The following is a 21,191-nucleotide window of genomic DNA, read 5'->3' as shown; positions in this document are numbered from 1 at the left end:
GAGAGGTCACCCCGCAGCTACGGAGCAGAGGCCAAAGGGAGTTGCAGTGGCGTGCCCGCGGGCTCTGCCGGCAGCCAGCTGTGCCAGAGAGGTCCGAGCTTCAGGCCCAGAGGCCAGAGGCCTGAGGGCATCCCACCCCCCGGAAGGAGCCTAGCCGGGCCACAGGCGCCCGGCCCCGCCAATCGGCCACCAGGAGTGAGCCGGTACATACATGAGCGCCCAGCCCCAGACGACAAGGACCACCAACACACCAACGTCTGAGGGCATCAGCCACCGGCAGGGAGTGTGGTGAGGGGAGATAGGCCTCCGTACTTTAGAGGGCCTGAGATGTACCCAGAGAGGTTGAGTCTAAGACCCAACCTGACATATAGACACAGACAAACAGGCACACGCGGACACAGACGTGCATTCCCACCCCCATATGCACAACCAAATACTCGGCACTCACCCAACGTGTAGACAGACACAAATAGACACTGCACAGACAGTCGCACTCCCCAAACATACTCTATATCCCAGGTCCAGGTACCCCCGCCCCCAGAGGGGCAAGCCGCACCTAGACCCAGGAGATGTAACCCTTCTCTCTGGGGTGGAGGCAAGCGGACCACCTCCTTATCTGCAGTAGCAGGGAGGCCCCGCATCCCAGACCCCAGTCTGACGGCCAGCACCTCCTCCCAGCCCCCCAGCCCTGACGGCTAACAGAACCGGGGTGAGTGAAGACCTCAAACCTCCCTACGCCCGCTCATATGTAGTGTTGCTGTGTGCTGTTCTAAAGTGCATTTAAAACTCAGGAGAGCATGGTACTAGCTTCCTCTCAGAGAGCAGCACAGCTCCTCCCGAAAACCCTCAGTGTCTAAATGCATTTAAAATTGAGGGTAGGGCACCAGCGCCAGAGGTGGGTTGGAGTACAACGACCATCCTCTGGATGCTGTAAAACGTGCCCACCCCCAAGGCCCTATATGTATGTGTTATGTGAGAGTGTGAGTAATGTGGATGTCTAGGTTGCAGAATAAAATTGAGGCACAGGCGGCCAGAAGGGGACAGAGGGGGAGTGCCTCCCCTGCACTCTGGTGACATACCTGTACCCCAAGCCCTGCGTGTGTGGGTGGGTGTGGTAGAGCGGGAATAGGGAGGCAGCTGAGGATGGGGAGGGAAGAAAGGGAGGGGCAAGCGGCCCCTCCCTGGGGCCAGCTCCCCCGCTGACCCCAGTAGGCACCCCCACGCTCTGGAACCCACCAGGGCAAGGGGGCCCAGGCCCATCCGGACCGGGGCCCGCAGCAGCAGCACCGCCCAGCCCCACAGAGTCCGGGGCAGCCCACCCGACTCCACCCCAGAGAAAACTGCACCCACCCCATCATCCAATCATCTCCCAAACTACACAAGACAATAGACACCCAGGTTGAGTTCATTCTCCCCCTCTCCTATATCTCTCCCCCCACCTGCAGAGTGAGCTCCTGTAGTGAGGAGACCACCTGCAAAGATATAACAACCTCCCCACCAGTTAGAGAGCCCCCTAGTTGGGCCGATGCACCAGAGGTCCCCTGCACTGGGGCTGAGCCCCCCTGCACCCACCCGCCCACTGCTCCGGTGACACAACAGCCAGGACCCAAGCCCCCAAGGCCCGGCCAGCACCCCAGACTGGGGGGCGGAGCACCCCCAGACCCCTAAGCCTCCACGCCCGTCCCGGACCCTCCCAGGGGCAGCCAGGCTACCAGGCCAGTAACCAACGTCCGCCAGCACAGACCCTCCCCCATCTCCGCTGTACGCAGCCACAAGGAAAACACCATCCAAGAGCCCCAGAGCTTCTAACCAGGTCATGGCCACATCCCCCAGGTTAGGCCCTCCAGGGAAACGTCCCTAGGGACTCCCTAGATGCCCTAAGGCCGTCCCTACCCCCATATCAACCACAATAGCGAAGGCAGGACCAAACCATGACCCCCCACCCCCACTAGGTGATGAAGCCGATCAAAGGAGCCCAAAGGGATTGATCAAATGTGCTGGCAGAGGCTGTATCAAGACTAATGTGATCTATTAGATGGTTTTTATATTGGTTAGAATTAAGATTATTTTTATTTTTCCAGTTAATGAGGACCATTTTCTTGGCAATGCATAGGGCCGTAAAAACAACGTGGGCTGTGTTTATTTCTGCAGTGACCTCATCCAAGTTGCCCAGCAAGCATACTAAAGGGGAGGCTGGAATGTTACATATCTCACGCCAAAATTTCTGAACTGGTGGACAGAACCAAAGAGCGTGGATGTAATTGTCCGGTGTATTTGCTGTGCAGTGTGAGCAGTTGTTGGAAGGCGTATAGCCCATCTTGAACATCCTATGACCAGTATAGTGCACTCTGTGTAATATTTTGTATTGTATTAATTGCAAACTGGGATTTCTGATCCATTGAAAGGTTTTTAAGCATATCTGAGACCAAAGGTTTGGGTCTAAGTTGATTGATAAATCTGCTTCCCATTTTGCAATAGGAAGGGATATTGATTCATCTATTTTAGAAAGTTTTCTGTATATTTTATACAATAATTTGGGGGGTTTTAGACTAAAAAATTGTACCACACTTGGTGGTGTTTGTAATTCAGCTTCACTGGGATTAAATTTCTTTTTTACTATGGATTTAATTTGTTGATATTCCAAAAATCGTTTCTTGTTGATCCCATATTGTGTAACTAGTCTGTCAAACAAAATAAAGTCTGTTCCTTCCAATATATGTTCCAAGTATTTAATTCCTTTGCAACTCCAATCTGAAAAGTTTATCATATTATTGTTTTGTAATATGTCCGGGTTGTTCCAGATAGGTGTACGTTTGCATGGGATTAATGAAGACTCTGTCATTTTTAGAAACTCCCACCATGCTGTCAGAGAAGAGCTAATATTGATGCTTTTAAAGCATTCATGTCGTTTGATGTTTGAGCTGATAAATGGTAGGTCTGAAATTTCTAGGTTATTACATAGTTCCTGTTCTACATCTATCCAAGGTTCATCTAAGAGAGTGTGTTTAAACCATCTAGAGATGAACTGAAGCCTGTTGGCTAAAAAATAGTGATTAAAGTTAGGCAGATTTAATCCTCCTTTATCCTTGGTCCTTTGTAGTGTTTTTAAGCTGATACGTGGGGGTTTATCTTTCCAAAGGAATTTAGAAATATACGAGTCTAGAGATCTGAACCAATCTTGTGATGGCTCATTTGGGATCATTGAAAATAAATAGTTTATTTTTGGCAAGATCATCATTTTTATAGCGGCGACCCTTCCCATGAGTGATATGGGTAAAGATTTCCATCTAGCCAGGTCGCCTTCTACTGTCTTTAGAAGTGGGATGTGGTTTAATTTAGTTAATTCTGAAAGTTTAGGAGAGACATTAATACCTAAATATTTTATATTTCCACATTGCAGTGGGGAAGGAGAAGAATTATGGAAGGAGCAATTAATCGGAAGAACTGTTGATTTCGACCAGTTAATTGAATAATCTGAGACACTTGAGAAGGAATTTATCAATGCAATTACCCCAGAGATATTGGTTTGTGAGTTTTGGAGAAAAAGTAACACATCATCTGCATAAAGGCTGATTTTATGTTCTATATTCTTACATTTTATGCCCTTAATTGTTGTAGCCTGTCTAATTGCTGCTGCTAATGGCTCAATAAAAATTGCAAACAGTGAAGGGGAGAGTGGGCATCCCTGTCTGGTGCCCCTCAGAAGAGAGAAGCGGGAGGATGTTTGGTCATTTGTTCTGACACAAGCTGTTGGGGAGTTATATAATATTTTTAACCAGTTTATGAAAGAGGGTCCAAAACCAAATTTATGTAAAGTTGCAAATAGAAATTTCCAGTTAACTCTGTCAAATGCTTTTTCTGCATCTAAAGAAAATATTATGGTTTCAGTGTTTTTACTGCATGAGTAGTCTATTAAATTAAGTAATCTACGTGTATTTGTTGATGAGTGCCTACCTTTTATAAAACCAGTTTGGTCAGGATGAATTAAAAGGGGGGTTATTTTCTCTAATCTCTTTGAGAGAGCTTTGCAGATTATTTTAAGGTCTACATTAATAAGGGATATTGGACGATAGCTTGAGGGATATACAGGGTCTTTGCCTGGTTTTTGTAAGAGACTGATATTTGCAGAGTTCATATTTGGTGGTAGTCTACCATTTTCTTTGATTTCCTGCAACATCCTGTGAAAAACTGGTGCCAGAATTGTCCAGAATTCTTTGTAAAAATCTGTTGGAAAACCGTCTGGACCTGGAGCCTTATTATTGGGCATACTTATCAGAGCTTCCTGGAGTTCACCTGGCGTCAGTGGCGAATCCAGTGCCATTGCTTGGGTGTCTAATAATTTTGGAAGAGTTATGTTGTCGAGAAATTGATCAATTTCGTTTTTAGATGGGTTTATTTGTGGTGTATCGCCTGCTGTATTGAGCCTATCCATTTCTTCATTTAGTCCCAGGTTGAGGTCTCCCCCAGAACAATTGTGCAGTCTAGGTGTTCGGAGAGTGTACTAAAAAAACCGTGGAAGAATGAGGGGTCATCAACATTTGGACCATATATACTTACAATACCTAGCTTTTGGTTAAGTATAGATAGTTTGACAATTAGGAATCTGCCCTCTGGATCTATAACTGTATCGAGTACTGTATCGAGTGATGAGAGGTGGAGGTGGGTGGCACAAAGGCATCTGCAAAGGAGAATGACAGTAAACTAACTGAAGTAGGTAAAATGTAAACAAACCTTGCTACTGGTTATAATAACCCAGATAAAATTAAGTAAAGTTTTTGTAAAACTAAGTGCAAATAATCAAGAAAAAATATGTACAAAAAAATAAAATAATTATTCGTATATTCGTTTTGTTTTATACAACTATACATGAAATGTGTCAGAAATTAGGAAAATTAGAGGGGGGAAAATGCAAACATGCAAATCATAAAATGTAATCTTTTGGGGTCTTTTTTAAAGATAATATAGTTTTGTATCTTTGCCATGAAATTTACAGTTATTTATACATGATGTTGAAACGAATAAATAAATAATAATATTAGTATTATGTTCAGGTACAGTGGGGGGGCGTGCCAAGATGGCGGAGTGAGTAGACGCTCTCTACCGAGTTCTGCACAGAAAGTTCGTGAACAACGGTAAAACCTCAACTTTATGCTGCTAACACTAACAACTCACTAAACAAGAGAAGATACAGCAACCATAGGGCAAGAAGCAGCAGAATGCCGAATCAGAAAGGACTTGAAAAATACAGATCAAAAACAAACTCTATTCATCAACTAAATATTAATGGCATTGTCTCTGACAATCCTGGAGAAATTTCACATTTCTGTGCCGAATTCTATACTAAACTATACAACTCAAAATATAATGAGGCTGTCTCAACAGGATTTTTCAATAATATTAAAAACCTAAAATCTATTGTTGTGGAAGATAGAAGTTATTGTGACAGCCCTCTGACTGTGGAGGAAGTTTGTAATTCCATTTCTGCACTTAAGGCCAATAAATCTCCCGGCACAGATGGTTTGACTGCAGAGTTTTATAAATCATTTTCTAATCTCCTGGCTCCGTTTTTACTGCAGGTTTTTACAGAAAGTATAGAGAATAACACCCTCCCTCCTTCTCTTACTCAAGGTCTCATAACACTTATTCCAAAACCAAACAAAGACTTACTCTTTATTGATAATTGGAGACCCATCTCCCTGCTCAATAATGACTATAAGGTTATGGCTTTAATAGAATTAAAGAGGTCTTGGAAACAATTATTGATGAGACACAATCAGGCTTTATGAGAAACAGACACATTTCTAATAACATTAGACTGGTTTTGGATTTACTTGATTACTCTGATCTGGTACCTGACAATAGCTTCATTCTCTTCCTGGATTTTTATAAGGCTTTTGATACAATTGAACATCAATTTATTTTCCACTGTTTGGAAAAATTTGGCTTTGGCAAGTTTTTCTGTAAAGCTGTCAAAACCTTATACACAAATGGCAATAGTTCTATTAAAATGATTAACGGCTCCACCCCGAGATTTGACCTGAAACGTGGTATTCGCCAAGGATGTCCTATTTCACCATATTTATTTTTACTTTGTACACAAATTCTTGCAACTAATATTTCAAACAGTGTTGTACAAGGAATCACCATAGCTGATAAGGAGCTCGTCATCAGCCAGTTAGCCGATGACACCACACTCTTCTTGAAGAATGCAAACCAAATCCCACCAGCCCTTACTGTGATTAGTGATTTCTCTGAGGCCTCTGGTTTATGCCTAAATCTAAAAAAGTGTGAGTTACTAGCAATTAAAGACTGCCCTGCAAATACTATCTGTAATATCTCTGTTAAACAAGAAGTCACATACTTGGGACTGTTAATATCCAAAGACCAAAAATCAAGATGCTCTTCAAACTTCACTCCAATTATACAGAAAACCCTAAAAAAGTTCAACCAGTGGCTGCAAAGGGACTTGTCTTTGAAAGGTAGAGTGTTAATTACTAAAGCTGAAGGGATATCCCGATTAACATATGCTGCTCTCTCCTTACATCTGGATAAGAAAATTAGTAAAGATATTGACCGTATGCTCTTTAATTTTATATAGAAAAACCGTACGCATTATATTAGAAAAACTGTTGTGATGAATAAGTACGAATCAGGTGGGCTTAACGTCCTAGACTTTTCTACTTTAAATAACACTTTCAAAATTAATTGGGCTAAACATTTTCTTAAAAACCCTACCTCTATCTGGAACTTTATACCATATTATATTTTCTCTCGTTTTGGTGGCTTTAATTTTATTTTAAATTGTAATTACAATGTTGAGAAACTCCCTGTAAAGCTTTCATCCTTCCATAAGCAGGTCCTCTTAGCGTGGACCCTCATTTATAAACACAACTTCTCACCTCACAAATACCTTATCTGGAACAACAGAGATATTTTATATAAAAATAAATCACTTTTCCTGGAAACTTGGATCCAAAATGGGATCCTATTGGTGGCACAGCTGGTTAGTAAAGAGGGACAACTACTTACTTACGACGACTTTATTGCACTATATAATTTTCCAATCAGTGTTCAGGAATTCTCAATGGTGCTTGGTGCCATACCCTCAGGGACTTTAATGTTATATAAAAACACTGACAGCTCAATATCTACCTCAGTCACTCTCCCTGATCCAGCTGAGTCACCAATAGGAAAAATCTGCTTTTCACAGGAACTTGGTAACAGCAATAAGAGAATACGTAGTTTATTCCAAGAAGATATCGTCTCTCTCCCATATATAATATCTTATTGGAACCGCTTTGTTCCAGATATCAAGTGGAAGACAGTCTGGATGGTCCCCCATAAATATTTGATTGTAAATAAGGTGAAAGAAGTCTCATTTAAAATTCTACATAAATGTTATCCAGCCAGTCACTACATGGTAAAATTTAAAAGGGACATAAATACTAATTGTACTTTCTGTGGGGATCATCCAGAAACTGTGACACATCTTTTTTGGTACTGTTCTTTTACACAGAGATTCTGGAAGGAATTTAGCAGGTTTGTTATTGTCCATATTTTAAGGGAGTTTTCTTTACGATGGGAAAATGTTTTATTCTGTTTCTTTAAGTTCCCCAAGAAGTATGATAAATGTTTTTTTATGATAAATTTATTAATACTTTTAGCTAAATTTTTTATCCATAAATGTAAGTTTACTAACAAAACACCATATTTCTGTCATTATTTTAAGGATGTGGAAATGTACATACAATCAATATCAGACTCCACCAACAAAAAGGCTCTCAAAACAATATATGTATGTGAATTTTTGCGTGTATTCTTATAATTGTTACCTTTTTCTTTTACCCTTGGCTTTTTGTGTTCATGTTCTGTTGTCTTGTATACTTCATCTGTTCGTATGTTGTATACTCATTGTTTGTTAAATAAAGTTTAAAAAAAAAATTGAGTTTCAAAGTTAGTAAGTTAGAAAGTGACTTTCATTTCTACAAAAATGATAAACGTGTGGGTTTCCGTTGTTGACGTAATATTGGACCTGGAAGTTCAACGGTTTGCTTCTTTGCGCATGCGTCCTCAGCTATGACAAATTGTACCGCTCCTCGGTATACAACCGTATATTACAGTATGAGGAGCGCAGAGTATGGTATTGACTTAGACTGATAAAAATATCATGACCCGGTTCTTCAGCGGCCACATTTGCTAAGTTAGCCGTAACCGTTGGCGCAGCTAAAGCTAGCTCGGTCGTGTCTGTTGTTGTTGTTTACACGTCGCCTTTTCCACTAAAGTGCCTGAAACAATGCAGAGAGTGAGATATTTAAAGAGTGGCTGGCAGCTGCTGAAATCAAGCTGCGAGGGAGCAGCAAAGCAAGCGAACACCCAGTCTTCGGCCTCAAGATGTTATAGCCATGTAAGTCAACGCTTTGTACAAACTGTATTAACGAGAGTGGAGACGGGAGTGCTGATTGAAAGCACGGTGGCGCTCCATCCCATTTCAGTGCTACCTGTCAAAGAAATGTATCTTGACAGAAGTGTACTCAATCTCAAGTTATCCAATTTTTTTTTAACATTTTCTGCTCAGCCATCTTTGACTTAAATATAAATATTCTAATTTAAAGTTTGGAAATATCCGGTGATTTCTGTGAAGTTTTAGTCTCTTTTGTTAAAGCCCATTCACCCACTTTCAAGTCTTTTTCCACACTTTGAAATCTCAGACCATGTTTGAACACAACTTCACATTTGTCTCATGTGTCTGGGTATTGGTTAACTAAAAAAGTCAAGCAGTCCTGCAGAGTGCCATATTTGAAAACCGCTAATAAAAAAAATCACATTGGAAAGAGGACTCAAAATTTCTGAATGACGTAGTTGTATTTTACAAGAAGAAGCACTCAGAGTGCAAACCTCCACCAAGGCTACCCGCTATTAAGGGAAGTATTACATTTTGTATGTATGAATTTTGTTTTCTTTGTTTGTTTGTTTAAAAAAAATGTATTTTAAGAAGTTTGTAGTGCAGTAAAAATTAGGTAAAGGTAGGATTACAGATGTTTACTTTGATTATACAAATATTATGTAGGAGTGGGTAATGGATAATAGCTTCTGATTTGCAGCTCTTTTTTCTTGATAATACTTTCTTTAACATATAATACATTTTGGAGTCAACTCCACAAAGAAAGCTTGAGGTCAGAGGTCGAATATAACATCATTTGGATGCAGACTATATTATTTTTAGTCCCCATATACCAATATCATTTCCTAAATGTTGCTAACACAAACAATGGCAGTAGGATTCTAAACATAATTTTGAAGATAAAAGAATGAATGTTTGATGTTGTTTGACCTTGAAGGAGAGGCCAGAGGACAAATGTGCCACATTTTACATTTTTATAAAGTAATTTTTTATGTTTACAATGCACACCGAACTTGTAAGGGACTTATAAGGAATGCATGAATGTTTTTCATATTTTTATTTGTCAAACGCAGATCCTCATTAAATTTTATGGTAAGAAATGTGAAAGAACTTTGAGATATTTATATTGGAATATTTCCTTAAATTTCAGTGTGTGAAAAAAGTGAGTGGATGGGCTCTTTCTTAAACAATATCTAGGAAACTATTTAATATAATAAGCTAAAATCTCAGAGCAATTATTATAAATATGTAGAAACTTACGAGATGGTGGAGCAAAAGGCCAGAGACTGAATGTCCCAGCAGGAGAGCATGCTGAGGCTACTCACTGCACACATTAATCATTGTATTTTAGTATACTATAGTATATAGTACGATATAGATTACTTTAGTATCTATTCATCAGAGTTCAATCACAAACTTTAACAAAAAATTATGCTGCATAGCTCATAGAAGCTGCAGTGGGATCAAAGTCTCACTCAGTTCAGTGTGCCTGCAGCGATGAGCTCTCAAAGACTGCTCAGAATGCAGTATCAGTTAATGAGTAACCTTATGTTGTCATACTACACTTGTCCCCACTCTGTCGCCTGCTCCCTCCTCAGGCAAGCAGCTCCTTCGGGCTCCTCTTTGACATTGACGGGGTGCTGGTGAGAGGCAAGACTCCAATCCCTGCAGCCAAGCAGTGCTTCAAAAACCTGGTGGACCGCAGCGGAAAATACAAGGTCCCTGTGGTGTTTGTCACTAATGCTGGGAACTGCATGAGGCAGACAAAAGCGGAACATCTGTCACATCTGCTTGAGGTGGAGGTAAATTGAGAGCCTTTTAAAACATTATCAGTTTGCTTTGTCTCGTGTATTTTGTTTTTAATATTCTTTGATATCAGCCATTTACTCTAGACTCCCTTTATCTCAGGTGTCTCCAGACCAGGTGATGCTGTCCCATAGTCCTGTGCGAATGTTTACCCAGTTCCACAAAATGCGTGTGCTGGTCTCCGGACAGGGTCCAGTAGAGGAAGTCGCTCATAAGTATCCTGCAATAACTCGGGTAATCTGGTGCCTGCACTCTGGATGTTGACCTTTAAAGCTGAATGTTCTGTTTATTCACTTGTTTTTCTCCATGCTCCACTTTGTTATCAGTGTTTAATCGTTTCACCCTTTGTTCCCTTTACTGCTTGACAGTCTCTGTGAAGCCCTTTAACAGATTTTTTTGTTTTTTTTGAGTTAGTGGGATTTTGTTTTTGTTTTTAATTCAAGTCAAACATTGTTATTTGAAATATAAAGAAATGCAATAAATTAAACATTGGAAAACATGTTACAAAAAAACACCAAATACCCAAAACACTGTTAAGATTTTCTACACATTTCCATCTTGTAATTCCTGCTCAACCAGTTTGACTTTAACTCGCCAAACTTCAGCCTGGGCTTTCAGGATGTTGTTACTATAGATGTGCTCAGAGAAGCGTACCCAGTCCTAGATGTTGTGGATCACAATAGAAGACCCAAAGATGTTGTAAGTAATACTGTTTAATCCATTTATGTTCAGTTCAGTTACACGTCTTGCCAACTTTGCACAATGTCCTTCAGGTGCCGCCCACTAAAGGTTTACGGCCAATAGATGGTATGTTTCCTTTGCGCAGTCATTACATAATCCCTGAGAATTAATGATTTTCTGGTAATGTGGCCTAATTGTATGTTTTGTTTTTATTTGGTCCTACAGCTGTTGTTTTATTTGGTGAGCCTATTAGATGGGAGACCAACCTCCAGCTTATTGTTGACGTGCTGCTAACTGGTGGGAACCCAGGCAGCACTTGGAGTTCAGCGCATTATCCTCACATCCCCGTCCTGGCATGTAACATGGACCTGCTGTGGATGGCAGAGGCCTGGAATCCCCGGTACACATCAACACCACAGTCTGAAATATTACAACCTTCAAATTTTACAGTATTTTTGTTATACAGTGCCATGGAAAAGCACTATTATCAAAACCTACCTGGCCCTGTGTGAAAAAGTGATCGATCTCTCATTAAATCATGAATTACTTTTGAGTAACCACATTTGAGAGCTGAGTTCAGCTTCACCAGCCACAGTGGCTTGATTACTGAGAAACCTGTTGAATAAAGAAACCTCTTAAATAGAACTTAAGTGAATTAGGCAAAATTATTGAAGAAAGCAACACATCATGCCACACTCTGAAGAAACCACTAAGAAACAAAGTCATTGACATTATCAGTCTAGAAAGGGGTACAAAGGCAAATCATAGTGAAAGCTATGAGAGAAAACGTGGAACACAGGTGAACCTTCCCAAGAGTGCCCGGCGTACCAGAATTATCCCAGGAGTGCATTACCTATCCAGCAGGTCACACAAGAACCCAGAACAACATCTAAAGGACGTCCAGCAGGACAATGATCCAAAACACACCAGCAAGTGCACCTCTGAATGGCTAAAAAACAAAACAAAATGAAGATCATGGAGTGGTCTATTCAAAGTCCAGACTTAATTCCAATTGAGATTCTTTGGCATCTGAACTTAAACGGGCAGTTCATCCTTGAAAACCCTCTGATGTGCCTGAATTAAAACAATTATTTAAAGAGGAGTGGTGCAAAGCTCCTCCACAAATGCTTGCTTGCCAAGTGTGTCACAACCAGTTATTAGGTTTAGGTTTTTTTTATATTGGACCAAGTTGGCTTTGATAGCTTTTCCCTTAATAAATGAAATAATTTAAAAACTGCATTTTGTATTTATTCAGGTTATGTCCAATATTAAAATTAGTTTGATCTGTAACGTTAAAGTCACAAATATGACAAATGTGCAAAAAACTAAGAAAGGGAACAAAACAAAAACTTTCTCACAACACTGTATTTCCTGTTCCTTGCATCACAGGTTTGGTCATGGTATGTTCCTGGTGTGCTTAGAGTCTCTGTACAAGAAGGTCACAGGATACGAACTCAAGTACGAGGCTCTGATTGGGAAGCCCAGTGTGGTGACTTATAACTACGCTGAGCTGCTGATTAGACAACAGGCTGAAAGACTTGGCTGGAACACGCCTGTGAAAAGGGTGTATGCTATAGGGTGAGTTTTTCAGTCTACATTTAACACTTAGAAATTCAGTTTAAAAAATAATTTGAACTGAGTCCTTTTTTTTTTTTTTTTTATAGTGATAATCCCATGGCCGACATATATGGCGCCAACCTCTACAATCGCTACCTCCAGTCTTCTCGTCACACCAAGGCACAGATGCAGGCTCAGAGTGCTGGTGGAAGTATAGATCCCTCAGCTGTTGATGACACCCCTAAAATGACATCAGCAGAACTAGGTGGAGCTTCAGGTGTGGTAGAAAGGGATCTCCCCGAGGGATGTAGCTCAATCCTGGTGTGCACAGGAGTGTACAGCAAAGACCAACAGGAGCTGCTCTCAGACCCAACGCAAACAGTCACAGAACAACGCATCTTCCATGGTCACAGAGACTTCCGCTTCGATCCCAGCCTCACTCAACCGTCCTTCGTGGTGCATGATGTGAAGGAGGCGGTTGAGTTGGTATTTAAGCAGGAAGGCTGGCCACTACAGTAGGGGTCTCCATCTCATAGTCTGATCTTTCACCATTAGCAACAGGTTATCAAACCATTCCCTTGATTATTACAGGGGAGAAGTAGGTGTTACTATGTTATAACGAGCCATGGAGTCAGCTGTGAAAAGGAATAATATGCCGTTTTAACATCGAATACATAGAAGTTGCATTTTAAATCAGTCATCCATAATAGTGCATCAGACCACTGCTGAATTCTTTTAAAAAAGTTTAAGTTTTCAATAATAGACATCACTGTTTCTGAGTCAAGGAATTCAGGTTTTTGAGTACATACATTAAGTTGTTGAATTACACATTTAGTACTTTAAGTATTGATAAACTCATGGGTGGATTTCAGGTGGAATTCCTCCACAGTTACATCTTTCCAGCAAGTTTAGACTGATTCAGAAAGAGCTGTACAAAGACACAGTTTTGTGACATTACCACTTCAGGCATTTGCACAGTCAAAAAAAGACAACCCTATAGGTCCTCATTTGTTTTTACTGCTGTCATATTTTACCTAATAATTTTTTTAAAACATGAATGTATAAGCTCTATTTAAGTTGCCAGCTATGAGTGTATTACATCATTTTTTTACTTTAGCCGGCAGCATGTTAAATTTTATTTTGAAAAAAACTAGTCTTATTTTCTGAAGTTAGTGGAATTTAACAGTAGGGTTTTTCACATAATGAATAGTGAATGTCTGTTAGAAGACTGCAGTTATAGTTACAGCGCCACTGAAAATACAGTTTTTACATTTGTAACTGGTTTAACAATGTGTGATTTGCAGGTGACTTAAACCTGTGGCATTGTACTTCAAAAGCCATATGATGTGAAAGAACCTTTTTTTTAAAAAAAAAAAAAAAAGGGATTAAAATGACAAAAGGCTACATGTAAAACCGTAGTGTTTACTGTGCTGGAGTCTGTGTACAGAGTCCTCTGGCAGAGGAGTGGTTTGTCATCACATTCATTATCCTCAGAATAATATTACAACATGTTAAATATTAAAAAGTCAAAACATACAAAACCAGTATTCACACACACGTTGCAACACACAGTTTCTCTTTAAATAACATCCCATTCTCTGGTAGAGAAACAGGTAAATTGAGTATTCAGGCCTCCATTCCCACTCTTCGAGTGACTCCCTGCTTCAGCCTTCTCGGCACCCACACTTTTTATCTGTAGCCACGGCACTAGGGACCGGGTGAGAGTTGTTACTCAGCATGAATTGAGGAGAGTTTTCAGAGGACTCGTTTATGATGGTCATACCATTGCGTGCCATTAGTTCTCGAGCCATAAGAATGAAGGCAGCCTCTATGTTCTGGGCCTCCTTGGCTGAGGTTTCCAGAGCAGCCAGCACACCACTGTCTTCTGCCAGATTGCAAGCATCCTCAAAGAGCACCTGTCTCTTAGTGTGGAGATCTGACTTATTACCTGCAGTGGTGAACAGAACCAGAGTTGGTAAAAACAGAAGTGAAGCAGATATTTGCAGCTATGATTTGTATCATTTTCAGTTCAATTATTCTTTTAGTGCAACACTTACTACAACCAAGTCTTCAGATCACATTTAAACTTTACCCGTCAAAAACATGGGGCATGTTTTTGACTTTTTGGAATTACGTCTTTCCCAACAAACTTAGTAGACTTTAACTATAAGATACATTTTTTAGGGTTAATACAGACAACAGTCACACACCGGAATCGCTGGTTTAGCACATTATGCATATGTCTTTGGTCTGTAGGTGGACGTTACACGATACACTACCTACAGAGACACAAGAAGAATATCTAAACTCTACATAAAAATACTCTCCCTCACTGGCATGCTCTTTCATGTCATTGACCTATTGCAAATTAATACAACAATACTGCATTCAGTTAGTGAGATCAGGATTTGATCTAATCATGAAAATATGGATTTATCCTGCCTTGTATCAACAGCTAAAGCTGCTGGTGTGACATTGTTTGGGATATTTTCTTGGCACATATTGTTAACACATTGTTAAACACCACAGTCTACTTCAGTCTTTTTGGTGACCATGTTCATCCCTTTATTAGCACAATCTACGGATCTGCTAATGACTTTGCAAGTGACTTTTGTTTTGTTGTTTGAATTGATTTTGTAACATGTTTTTTGTGACAATATCTACAACTCAAAAATATATTCTGCTCTGTGCAGACAGTTTACATACCAATGAGTATCAGCACCACACTGGCAGCTCCGTACAGCTCCACTTCCCTGATCCAGTGTGGAACCGATTCGAATGTGCTGCGTCGAGTGATGTCATAGGCCACCATCGCCCCATGGGCACTGCGGTAGTAGCTTTGAGTTATGGTGCGGAAACGCTCCTGTCCCGCAGTGTCCCACACCTGCATCTGCAAAACACAGGTAACACAAATATGGGTTAACCGGTTATACAGAATAGGTTAAGGATCAACAGCGTACAACTCTTAAGTTATTCAAGTCTGATGTCAGGTTTGTCTGCTGTTTGCAGTTGTTTCTGAACAAATGTCTACAAATGTCTAAACAGAATTATAAACTAGCAGCTAATAAATCAACACACCCAGAAAGCTAACAGAAACACTGAGGATATTACAGACAGGTTGTCAGCCCCTCCCCTTTCTCTGAAGAACTAAAACAAAAGGAATTCTTTACTTTAAGACAAGAGTGCACCCGCACGGATCTCATAAATTGCACACACCTAAATATGTGGACATGACTGCACTATCAGCTGTGATGCAAGTGCTTAAAATAAAAGTCATCTACCTTCACCTTCTTGCCATCAATGTCCAGGGTACGAACAGTAAAGTCAACACCAATGGTGTTTTGTTGCTTTTCGATGAAGATGCCAGATTTGAAGCTTTGCACCACGCAGGTCTTCCCAACATCTGAGTCACCAACCAAGATGATTTTAAAAAGAAAGTCAAAAGAGTCTTCAATCTCTGGCCCAGCAGTCTGCATGGTGACAAGAGGAACAGAGAGAGAGGGAAAAAACACTATCGCTGTAAGACGAGACCCAATACCTTTGGGCCTCAGTGCAAATGAACCGGTCCCTTCCAAGTTGTGTCAATAAGAACTTAGAATATTTACACAAACAGCAGTCACATCCTTGAGAAAGAAAGGGAAAAATCAATTGTCTACTGGCAGAAGTAACACAGACAGTTTGATCCCTGGTGAAAGATCCATCCAGAGCTTAATAAAAAGTAAAGGTTCTGTCAAATCTAATCTGTCAAATCTAGTGAAGCAGCTTGCTTTTTTCTTCTGCTATCTTAAACCCATTCTTTAACTTTTGTTCAACAATCAGAAAAGATTACACAATCAGCTCAGGTATTCCATAGCAGGGATAAAAATCAATATTCCTTGAGAAAGACTAATCAGAATCCAAAAGCTGTTTCTTCATCAGGAGTTGGTTTCCATATCTACATTACACCAGTAGTCACATTGTTGAAACACAAGTAGATTCTGTCCTTCTGCCCTTTAGACTGTCACTCTGTGTGCTTGCTACACCCCTGCGCCACTCAGTTTACTTCTGAGGCAGTATAAGACACGCCTCCTACCTGTGTTGGAAGTTGTGATTTCCAACTGCCAGCCCACCTGCACCACTGCATCTTGGGATATGGATTTTCTTTGTATGTTTAACAGGACGCAATACCTGAAAGAGCCAGACAGCAATCATTCATTACCAAAAGCTCTTAAAGGTTGAGCTAAAATTAGTAGCTAGAACTTACCGTAAATTATAGGAGTGAACAAAAGTGTTGAAGGTTCACTCTGAGTGCAGACTTCCCATTTTAAATGGGTGTGACTGCTTCACTTGCAGCCATGCAACTATAAAAATCAGTATTTAAGCATGAGGACGTGGTCAAGATAACCTGCGGAAGTGCAAACTGAGCATCAGAATAGGCCAGAATGGTGATTTAAGTGACTTTGAATGTGGTATGATTATTGGTCCAATACGGGCTGGTCTGAATGCTCTTATGGTGACGTCTTCCAGCAGGATAATGCACCAGGTAAAATCATTTCAAACTGGATTCTTGAACATGACGGTGAATTCACTATATTCAAATGGCCTTCACAGTCAACAGATGTCAATCCAGAAGAACACCTTTAGGATGTGGTGGAAAGGGAGATTTGAACAATTAATGCAGTTCTGGGGGCAAAATGAGCTCCAATCCAGTACTAGCAAATATACCTAATAAAGTTCACTGAGAGCGTATGTTAACTTTGTTGGATTTACTTTAATTTCTAATAATTTCTCTGGTTTTGCAGTGCTGGGTTCTCCAAGCAATGATGTGGTCTCCCAGCATATAACGAGCAAAAGAGGTGTCTTTGAATGCATCACTATTTAATACAGAAAGTGCTGATTGGGAGATACCACGTATTCCAAGATCATAGGAAGATAGCTGGAGTCATTTATGTTAAATGCATTTATTTTCTGTGTCTCCTCAGTAAGGTATTTAGTTCTTTTAATTACTGTTAGGTTAGAGTAACAATTAAATTAAAGCTTGATTTTGCTTCTCTAATATTAGTTGATTAGCTTTGTTCCCTTGTGTCTAAATTGGTCCGATCAGCAGGTATTTAAGATCCCCTTTCCTTCTCGTCTGATCAGTTTTGGTTGCTTGGATTGGTTTGAGCATTGATGTCATTTTATCTCATGTTGCTTCTTACTTTTTAAGTTGTAACATTACTGTTTGACTTTTTTTTCCAAGGATAAAATAAAGCACTTTTTTCTCAAATTTCTGTGTCCCTGTGACTAACCTTTCACATGGAGAAAGGTTTTATTTACAAGGCTTCAAATACCTTAGAGCAAACAGCCTACACCCTTACACCCAATAAAATTACTCACGACAAAATGTAATCACGTTACATCTTTGTTTTAACAGCTGCCCACCCCACAATGATTAACAATTAAAGAAAACATAAGCTCTTCTCCCTGATTACAACCAGCTAACACATTCCAGAGCAATCAGGAACTGTAAAGAGTTAACCACAAAATGAACAAGAAGAAACTACACAAAAATACACCAGAAAAGCATAATTTAAATCATTTTACCTCAGGCTTCACACATTGGCATCACAGTGAGATGCTAACACAGACTGAGCATACTGCTCTGAATCTCTCTCTCTCTCTCTTTCCACCCCCTCACTACATTCTGTCGTCATCTCAGCCCACAGAAGAACAAGGCACAGCTGGACACAGAACAATGTGTGAAGTGTGAGGGGCACTTGACCAAGCTGGGTCTATCTTTGGCTGTGACCACCAGCCACCTTCTTTCTGTCGTGCGGGTGGTGCCTTATTTGTTCAGTGCAATGAAACGTGGTTTTGTTGACCACAGAATGAATGAGACCGAAACAGATCTTTGACTGTGCCACATTTATCCAAATAAAAAAATGTATTGCAGTACATCTACAGAAAATTATATTCTGGACTTTTAAATATCTAGTCACATGAACATCATATCAAAATTTGAGTAATTCCATTAATTAAAAAAAAAAAAAAAAAAACATAAACCAAATACGTCTTCACCACAACCACCTTAAGAGAACACAAATCCTTGTGTGACTCAGCAGAGTCTTGGCCCAGAAGCTGTGGTGGTAAAGAAATCACAGTTAAGCCCGTAACTAAGCTGCCGCATCGCAGTCATACACGTCAACCTGCTGTGTCATCTCTTCTGCTGCAAATGTGCTGGACTCTGAGTGTTTCTCAGCCTAAACGTGTTGCTGAGGCTCTGTTGACTTTTTCTCTGTTTCAGAGGTTTCTTGCTTGATGTCTCGAGGGAGGATGGTTCTGGAGGAGGGACATGGATTGGCTTCCAGGGGATTGGATTAACAAAACTGGGCGATGGGTAGGATTTGTCATAGGGACCTAGAGAAAAACAATCCAATGCAACAGTGACACATAAATCTCTGGAAGTCTAATTAAACTAATGAGCTACCGTCTATCTACAGGAGCCTCCGGACTAAGACCACCAGGTACCGGAACAGCTTCTTCCCCACAGCTGTCAGACTCCTGAACTCTGCCTCCTGACATCTGACCCACGTTAAACTCATGGACTGAACATACACACATCCACAACCACCTACACACACACACAATGGACAACTGTACCCTCAAACACACAATAATAACATGGACTGAACCACCACTCACAACCACTAGCACTTTATATAGCCTCTGTAGAAATTATCCACATATCTCACTTATCTTAACTGCACTACTGTATAATTCTGTGTAAATAATCATTCTGTACATACGATAACTTTTAACCCTACAACTGTTTATAACTTTCATAGTTCACATTTCTGTATAACTGTATATCTCAGATTTCTGTATAGTTTTTTATTTCATATTTATATCCTGTTCATAGCCTGTACTCACTACAGCCTGTACATACTTATAGTTATAGAATATTCATAACATACTTCATACCGTGTACATTATAACATACCATAATAGACCCATTTCTGTAATATACTTACATATCTATATTATTGCTAATATATATTGTAATATATCTATATCATGGCTAAAGCACTTCTGGATGGATGCAAACTGCATTTCGTTGCCCTGTACCTGTGCATGTGCAATGACAATAAAGTTGAATTCTATTCTATTCTATTCTATGGAATGATTATGATGTTTGAGTAAAATAAACCCAATAACTCCAAGTTAATTCAAATAAACATACTTGATGGATAGCTGGGCTTTTTGGGACTAGCTTTGCTTTTTTCATTCGCCTTTGCCAGCCATTCCTTAAACTTCTCTTCAGCCCTCCTACGCCGCTCCATCTCCTGCTCCTCCTTCAGGGAGGCTTCCTCCTGTCAAAAAGATACAAAAGAAATCTCTGAGAAACCATTTGGAATTTAAAAAAGAAGAGACAGCTGAACGAGAGCCTGATTACTTTCTCCTTCTTTTCCTTTTCTATTTTTTCTTGGTTCTTTCTTTGCAGCCAGTCTTTGTACTTTTGTTGAGCTTTCTGTTCAGTCTCCCGCCGTCTCTCCTGCTGCCTCTGCATCTCCTCCTCCTCCTTTCTTTGTTTAAGAAGTTGCTCATGTCTCTCCTAGAATTATAACAAGAAACATAAAAGACTGTAGCGTCGCAGATAAGAAGATCAACACAACAATTTTACTTAAGAAGTTGTTTACCTGTTCTGTTTTAAGTTTTAGCCATTCTTGGATCTTCTTTTCCATGATGAGCTTTTTCTGTTCCTGCTCCCGTTCTTGTTTTTCTTTTCTTTCTTTTAGTAAGTGCTCCTAATATACGGGACGCACAGAGCTTTTATTGGGGTGAAATAGTCACTACAACAAATTACAATCAGAATAAAAACACTTTTCTATTATGGGGATGGGACTAATGACTGCATGCCTTTTCTACTTTCTTTTCCTGCTTAAGACGCTCCTCTTTTGCTTTATTCACCAACCACATTTCCCACGCAGTGAGGGTAGGTGAAGCTGCAGACTGCTCCGAAATCGCTTTTGGTAGCTCACATCTATAAAATAAACGCAGATATAAAATTAGCTATGCCGCAAACAAGCCAGAACTAAAGCTGAACTAAAGCTTTACGGCAGCACCCGAATGGTGAAATACTGAGCCTGGAGTCAACCCTCTCTCTGGGGGAAGTGGTCTGCTGATCTGGGATGGATCTCAGTTCTTCTTCGTCACTGTCGAAGCTGTCATGATAGATTGGAGAAAGCAGAGAAAAAGTGTCTTCTTCGTCGGATAGGATTCCGTCGCCAAAGTCCTTTGATGGATGGAAGTCTTTGAGAGGGGTCGAGCTGAAGCCGTTGGGTAGCCTCTCTCCAGACATCACTAGCCAGCAAATCTGCAGCGGACAGCACAAAAGCGAACAAAGTTCGCTAAGTCTTTTCTGTTTTTCTTATGTAAAATGTAAAAGAAATGGATAATGAGACACATAAATCTGAAATTCCAATGCCAGACACGGACGACGCTATATGAAAATATGTATTTAGCAGCATGCTAACGTTAGCTCAGCTCCTTAGCTCACTCTAACGACAACATAAACACATTTTGTGACTTGCTATGAAACATTAGCAGTGCAAACTAGCTTACCGGAAAAAACAAATGCAAACTGGAGATATTATGTTTAATTTTACAGGTTAACTGTCTCTTTCCAGGCCAACTGGTCTCTTCTTCCAATCACGAGTTTGCAGCAGCGGAGGTTAGAAGTGATTTACAAACTTTTTCCCATGATACACCACGCCCCCACGCTCAG

General features: G+C 40.4%; 3 protein-coding genes across 4 annotated transcripts; 1 reads left to right on the top strand and 2 right to left on the bottom strand.

The window, feature by feature from the left end:
* The first annotated feature begins 8,042 nt into the window (after window positions 1-8,042).
* On the top strand, window positions 8,043-17,693 carry hdhd5 (haloacid dehalogenase like hydrolase domain containing 5). Its single transcript, XM_084932914.1, has 8 exons — window positions 8,043-8,404; window positions 10,000-10,203; window positions 10,310-10,422; window positions 10,813-10,906; window positions 10,981-11,014; window positions 11,114-11,288; window positions 12,278-12,466; window positions 12,553-17,693. Exons 1-8 carry the CDS (start codon window positions 8,294-8,296, stop codon window positions 12,962-12,964), a joined length of 1,332 nt encoding a protein of 443 aa, XP_084789040.1. The 5' UTR covers window positions 8,043-8,293; the 3' UTR covers window positions 12,965-17,693.
* rab19 (RAB19, member RAS oncogene family) lies at window positions 13,848-16,608 on the bottom strand. The gene is made up of 4 exons (XM_084932918.1): window positions 16,518-16,608; window positions 15,727-15,915; window positions 15,152-15,335; window positions 13,848-14,393 (listed from the first exon to the last, which is right to left on the bottom strand). Exons 1-4 carry the CDS (start codon window positions 16,566-16,568, stop codon window positions 14,110-14,112), a joined length of 708 nt encoding a protein of 235 aa, XP_084789044.1. The 5' UTR covers window positions 16,569-16,608; the 3' UTR covers window positions 13,848-14,109.
* ccdc34 (coiled-coil domain containing 34) lies at window positions 16,522-21,151 on the bottom strand. Of its 2 annotated transcripts, none has more exons than XM_084932917.1 (7): window positions 21,029-21,151; window positions 20,530-20,780; window positions 20,324-20,447; window positions 20,104-20,211; window positions 19,860-20,018; window positions 19,647-19,776; window positions 16,522-16,612 (listed from the first exon to the last, which is right to left on the bottom strand). In XM_084932917.1, the coding sequence occupies exons 2-7, from the start codon at window positions 20,763-20,765 to the stop codon at window positions 16,596-16,598; spliced, it is 774 nt and encodes a 257-aa protein (XP_084789043.1). In that variant the 5' UTR covers window positions 20,766-20,780; window positions 21,029-21,151; the 3' UTR covers window positions 16,522-16,595. The 2 variants fall into 2 exon arrangements, with proteins under 2 accessions (XP_084789043.1, XP_084789041.1); XM_084932915.1 differs by lacking the exon at window positions 16,522-16,612 and adding an exon at window positions 17,695-18,823.
* Between the last annotated feature and the right edge of the window lie 40 nt (window positions 21,152-21,191).

This window comes from Perissodus microlepis, chromosome 7 (assembly GCF_051167445.1).
Source record: "Perissodus microlepis isolate ML-2025 ecotype Zambia chromosome 7, ASM5116744v1, whole genome shotgun sequence".
NCBI lineage: Eukaryota > Metazoa > Chordata > Actinopteri > Cichliformes > Cichlidae > Perissodus > Perissodus microlepis.
The sequence above is the reverse complement of the archived record's forward strand: the minus strand, read 5'-3'. Positions and strand labels throughout refer to the sequence as shown.

What these genes read in the sequence shown, in the direction of transcription:
- rab19 (XM_084932918.1), bottom strand. Translation starts at nt 16,568, where the DNA reads ATGCAGTGGTGCAGGTGGGCTGGCAGTTGGAAATCACAACTTCCAACA. An exon ending in TTGATGGCAAGAAGGTGAAG is followed by an intron (nt 15,336 to 15,726) that starts GTAGATGACTTT and finishes TGTGTTTTGCAG; the next exon opens with ATGCAGGTGTGGGACACTGC. An exon ending in TGTGGTGCTGATACTCATTG is followed by an intron (nt 14,394 to 15,151) that starts GTATGTAAACTG and finishes TCACCACTGCAG; the next exon opens with GTAATAAGTCAGATCTCCAC.
- hdhd5 (XM_084932914.1), top strand. Translation starts at nt 8,294, where the DNA reads ATGCAGAGAGTGAGATATTTAAAGAGTGGCTGGCAGCTGCTGAAATCA. An exon ending in CCTCAAGATGTTATAGCCAT is followed by an intron (nt 8,405 to 9,999) that starts GTAAGTCAACGC and finishes CTCCCTCCTCAG; the next exon opens with GCAAGCAGCTCCTTCGGGCT. An exon ending in ATAGAAGACCCAAAGATGTT is followed by an intron (nt 10,907 to 10,980) that starts GTAAGTAATACT and finishes AATGTCCTTCAG; the next exon opens with GTGCCGCCCACTAAAGGTTT.
- ccdc34 (XM_084932915.1), bottom strand. Translation starts at nt 20,765, where the DNA reads ATGTCTGGAGAGAGGCTACCCAACGGCTTCAGCTCGACCCCTCTCAAA. An exon ending in AAAAGGAAAAGAAGGAGAAA is followed by an intron (nt 19,777 to 19,859) that starts GTAATCAGGCTC and finishes TCTTTTTGACAG; the next exon opens with GAGGAAGCCTCCCTGAAGGA. An exon ending in AAAGCCCAGCTATCCATCAA is followed by an intron (nt 18,824 to 19,646) that starts GTATGTTTATTT and finishes GTTTTTCTCTAG; the next exon opens with GTCCCTATGACAAATCCTAC.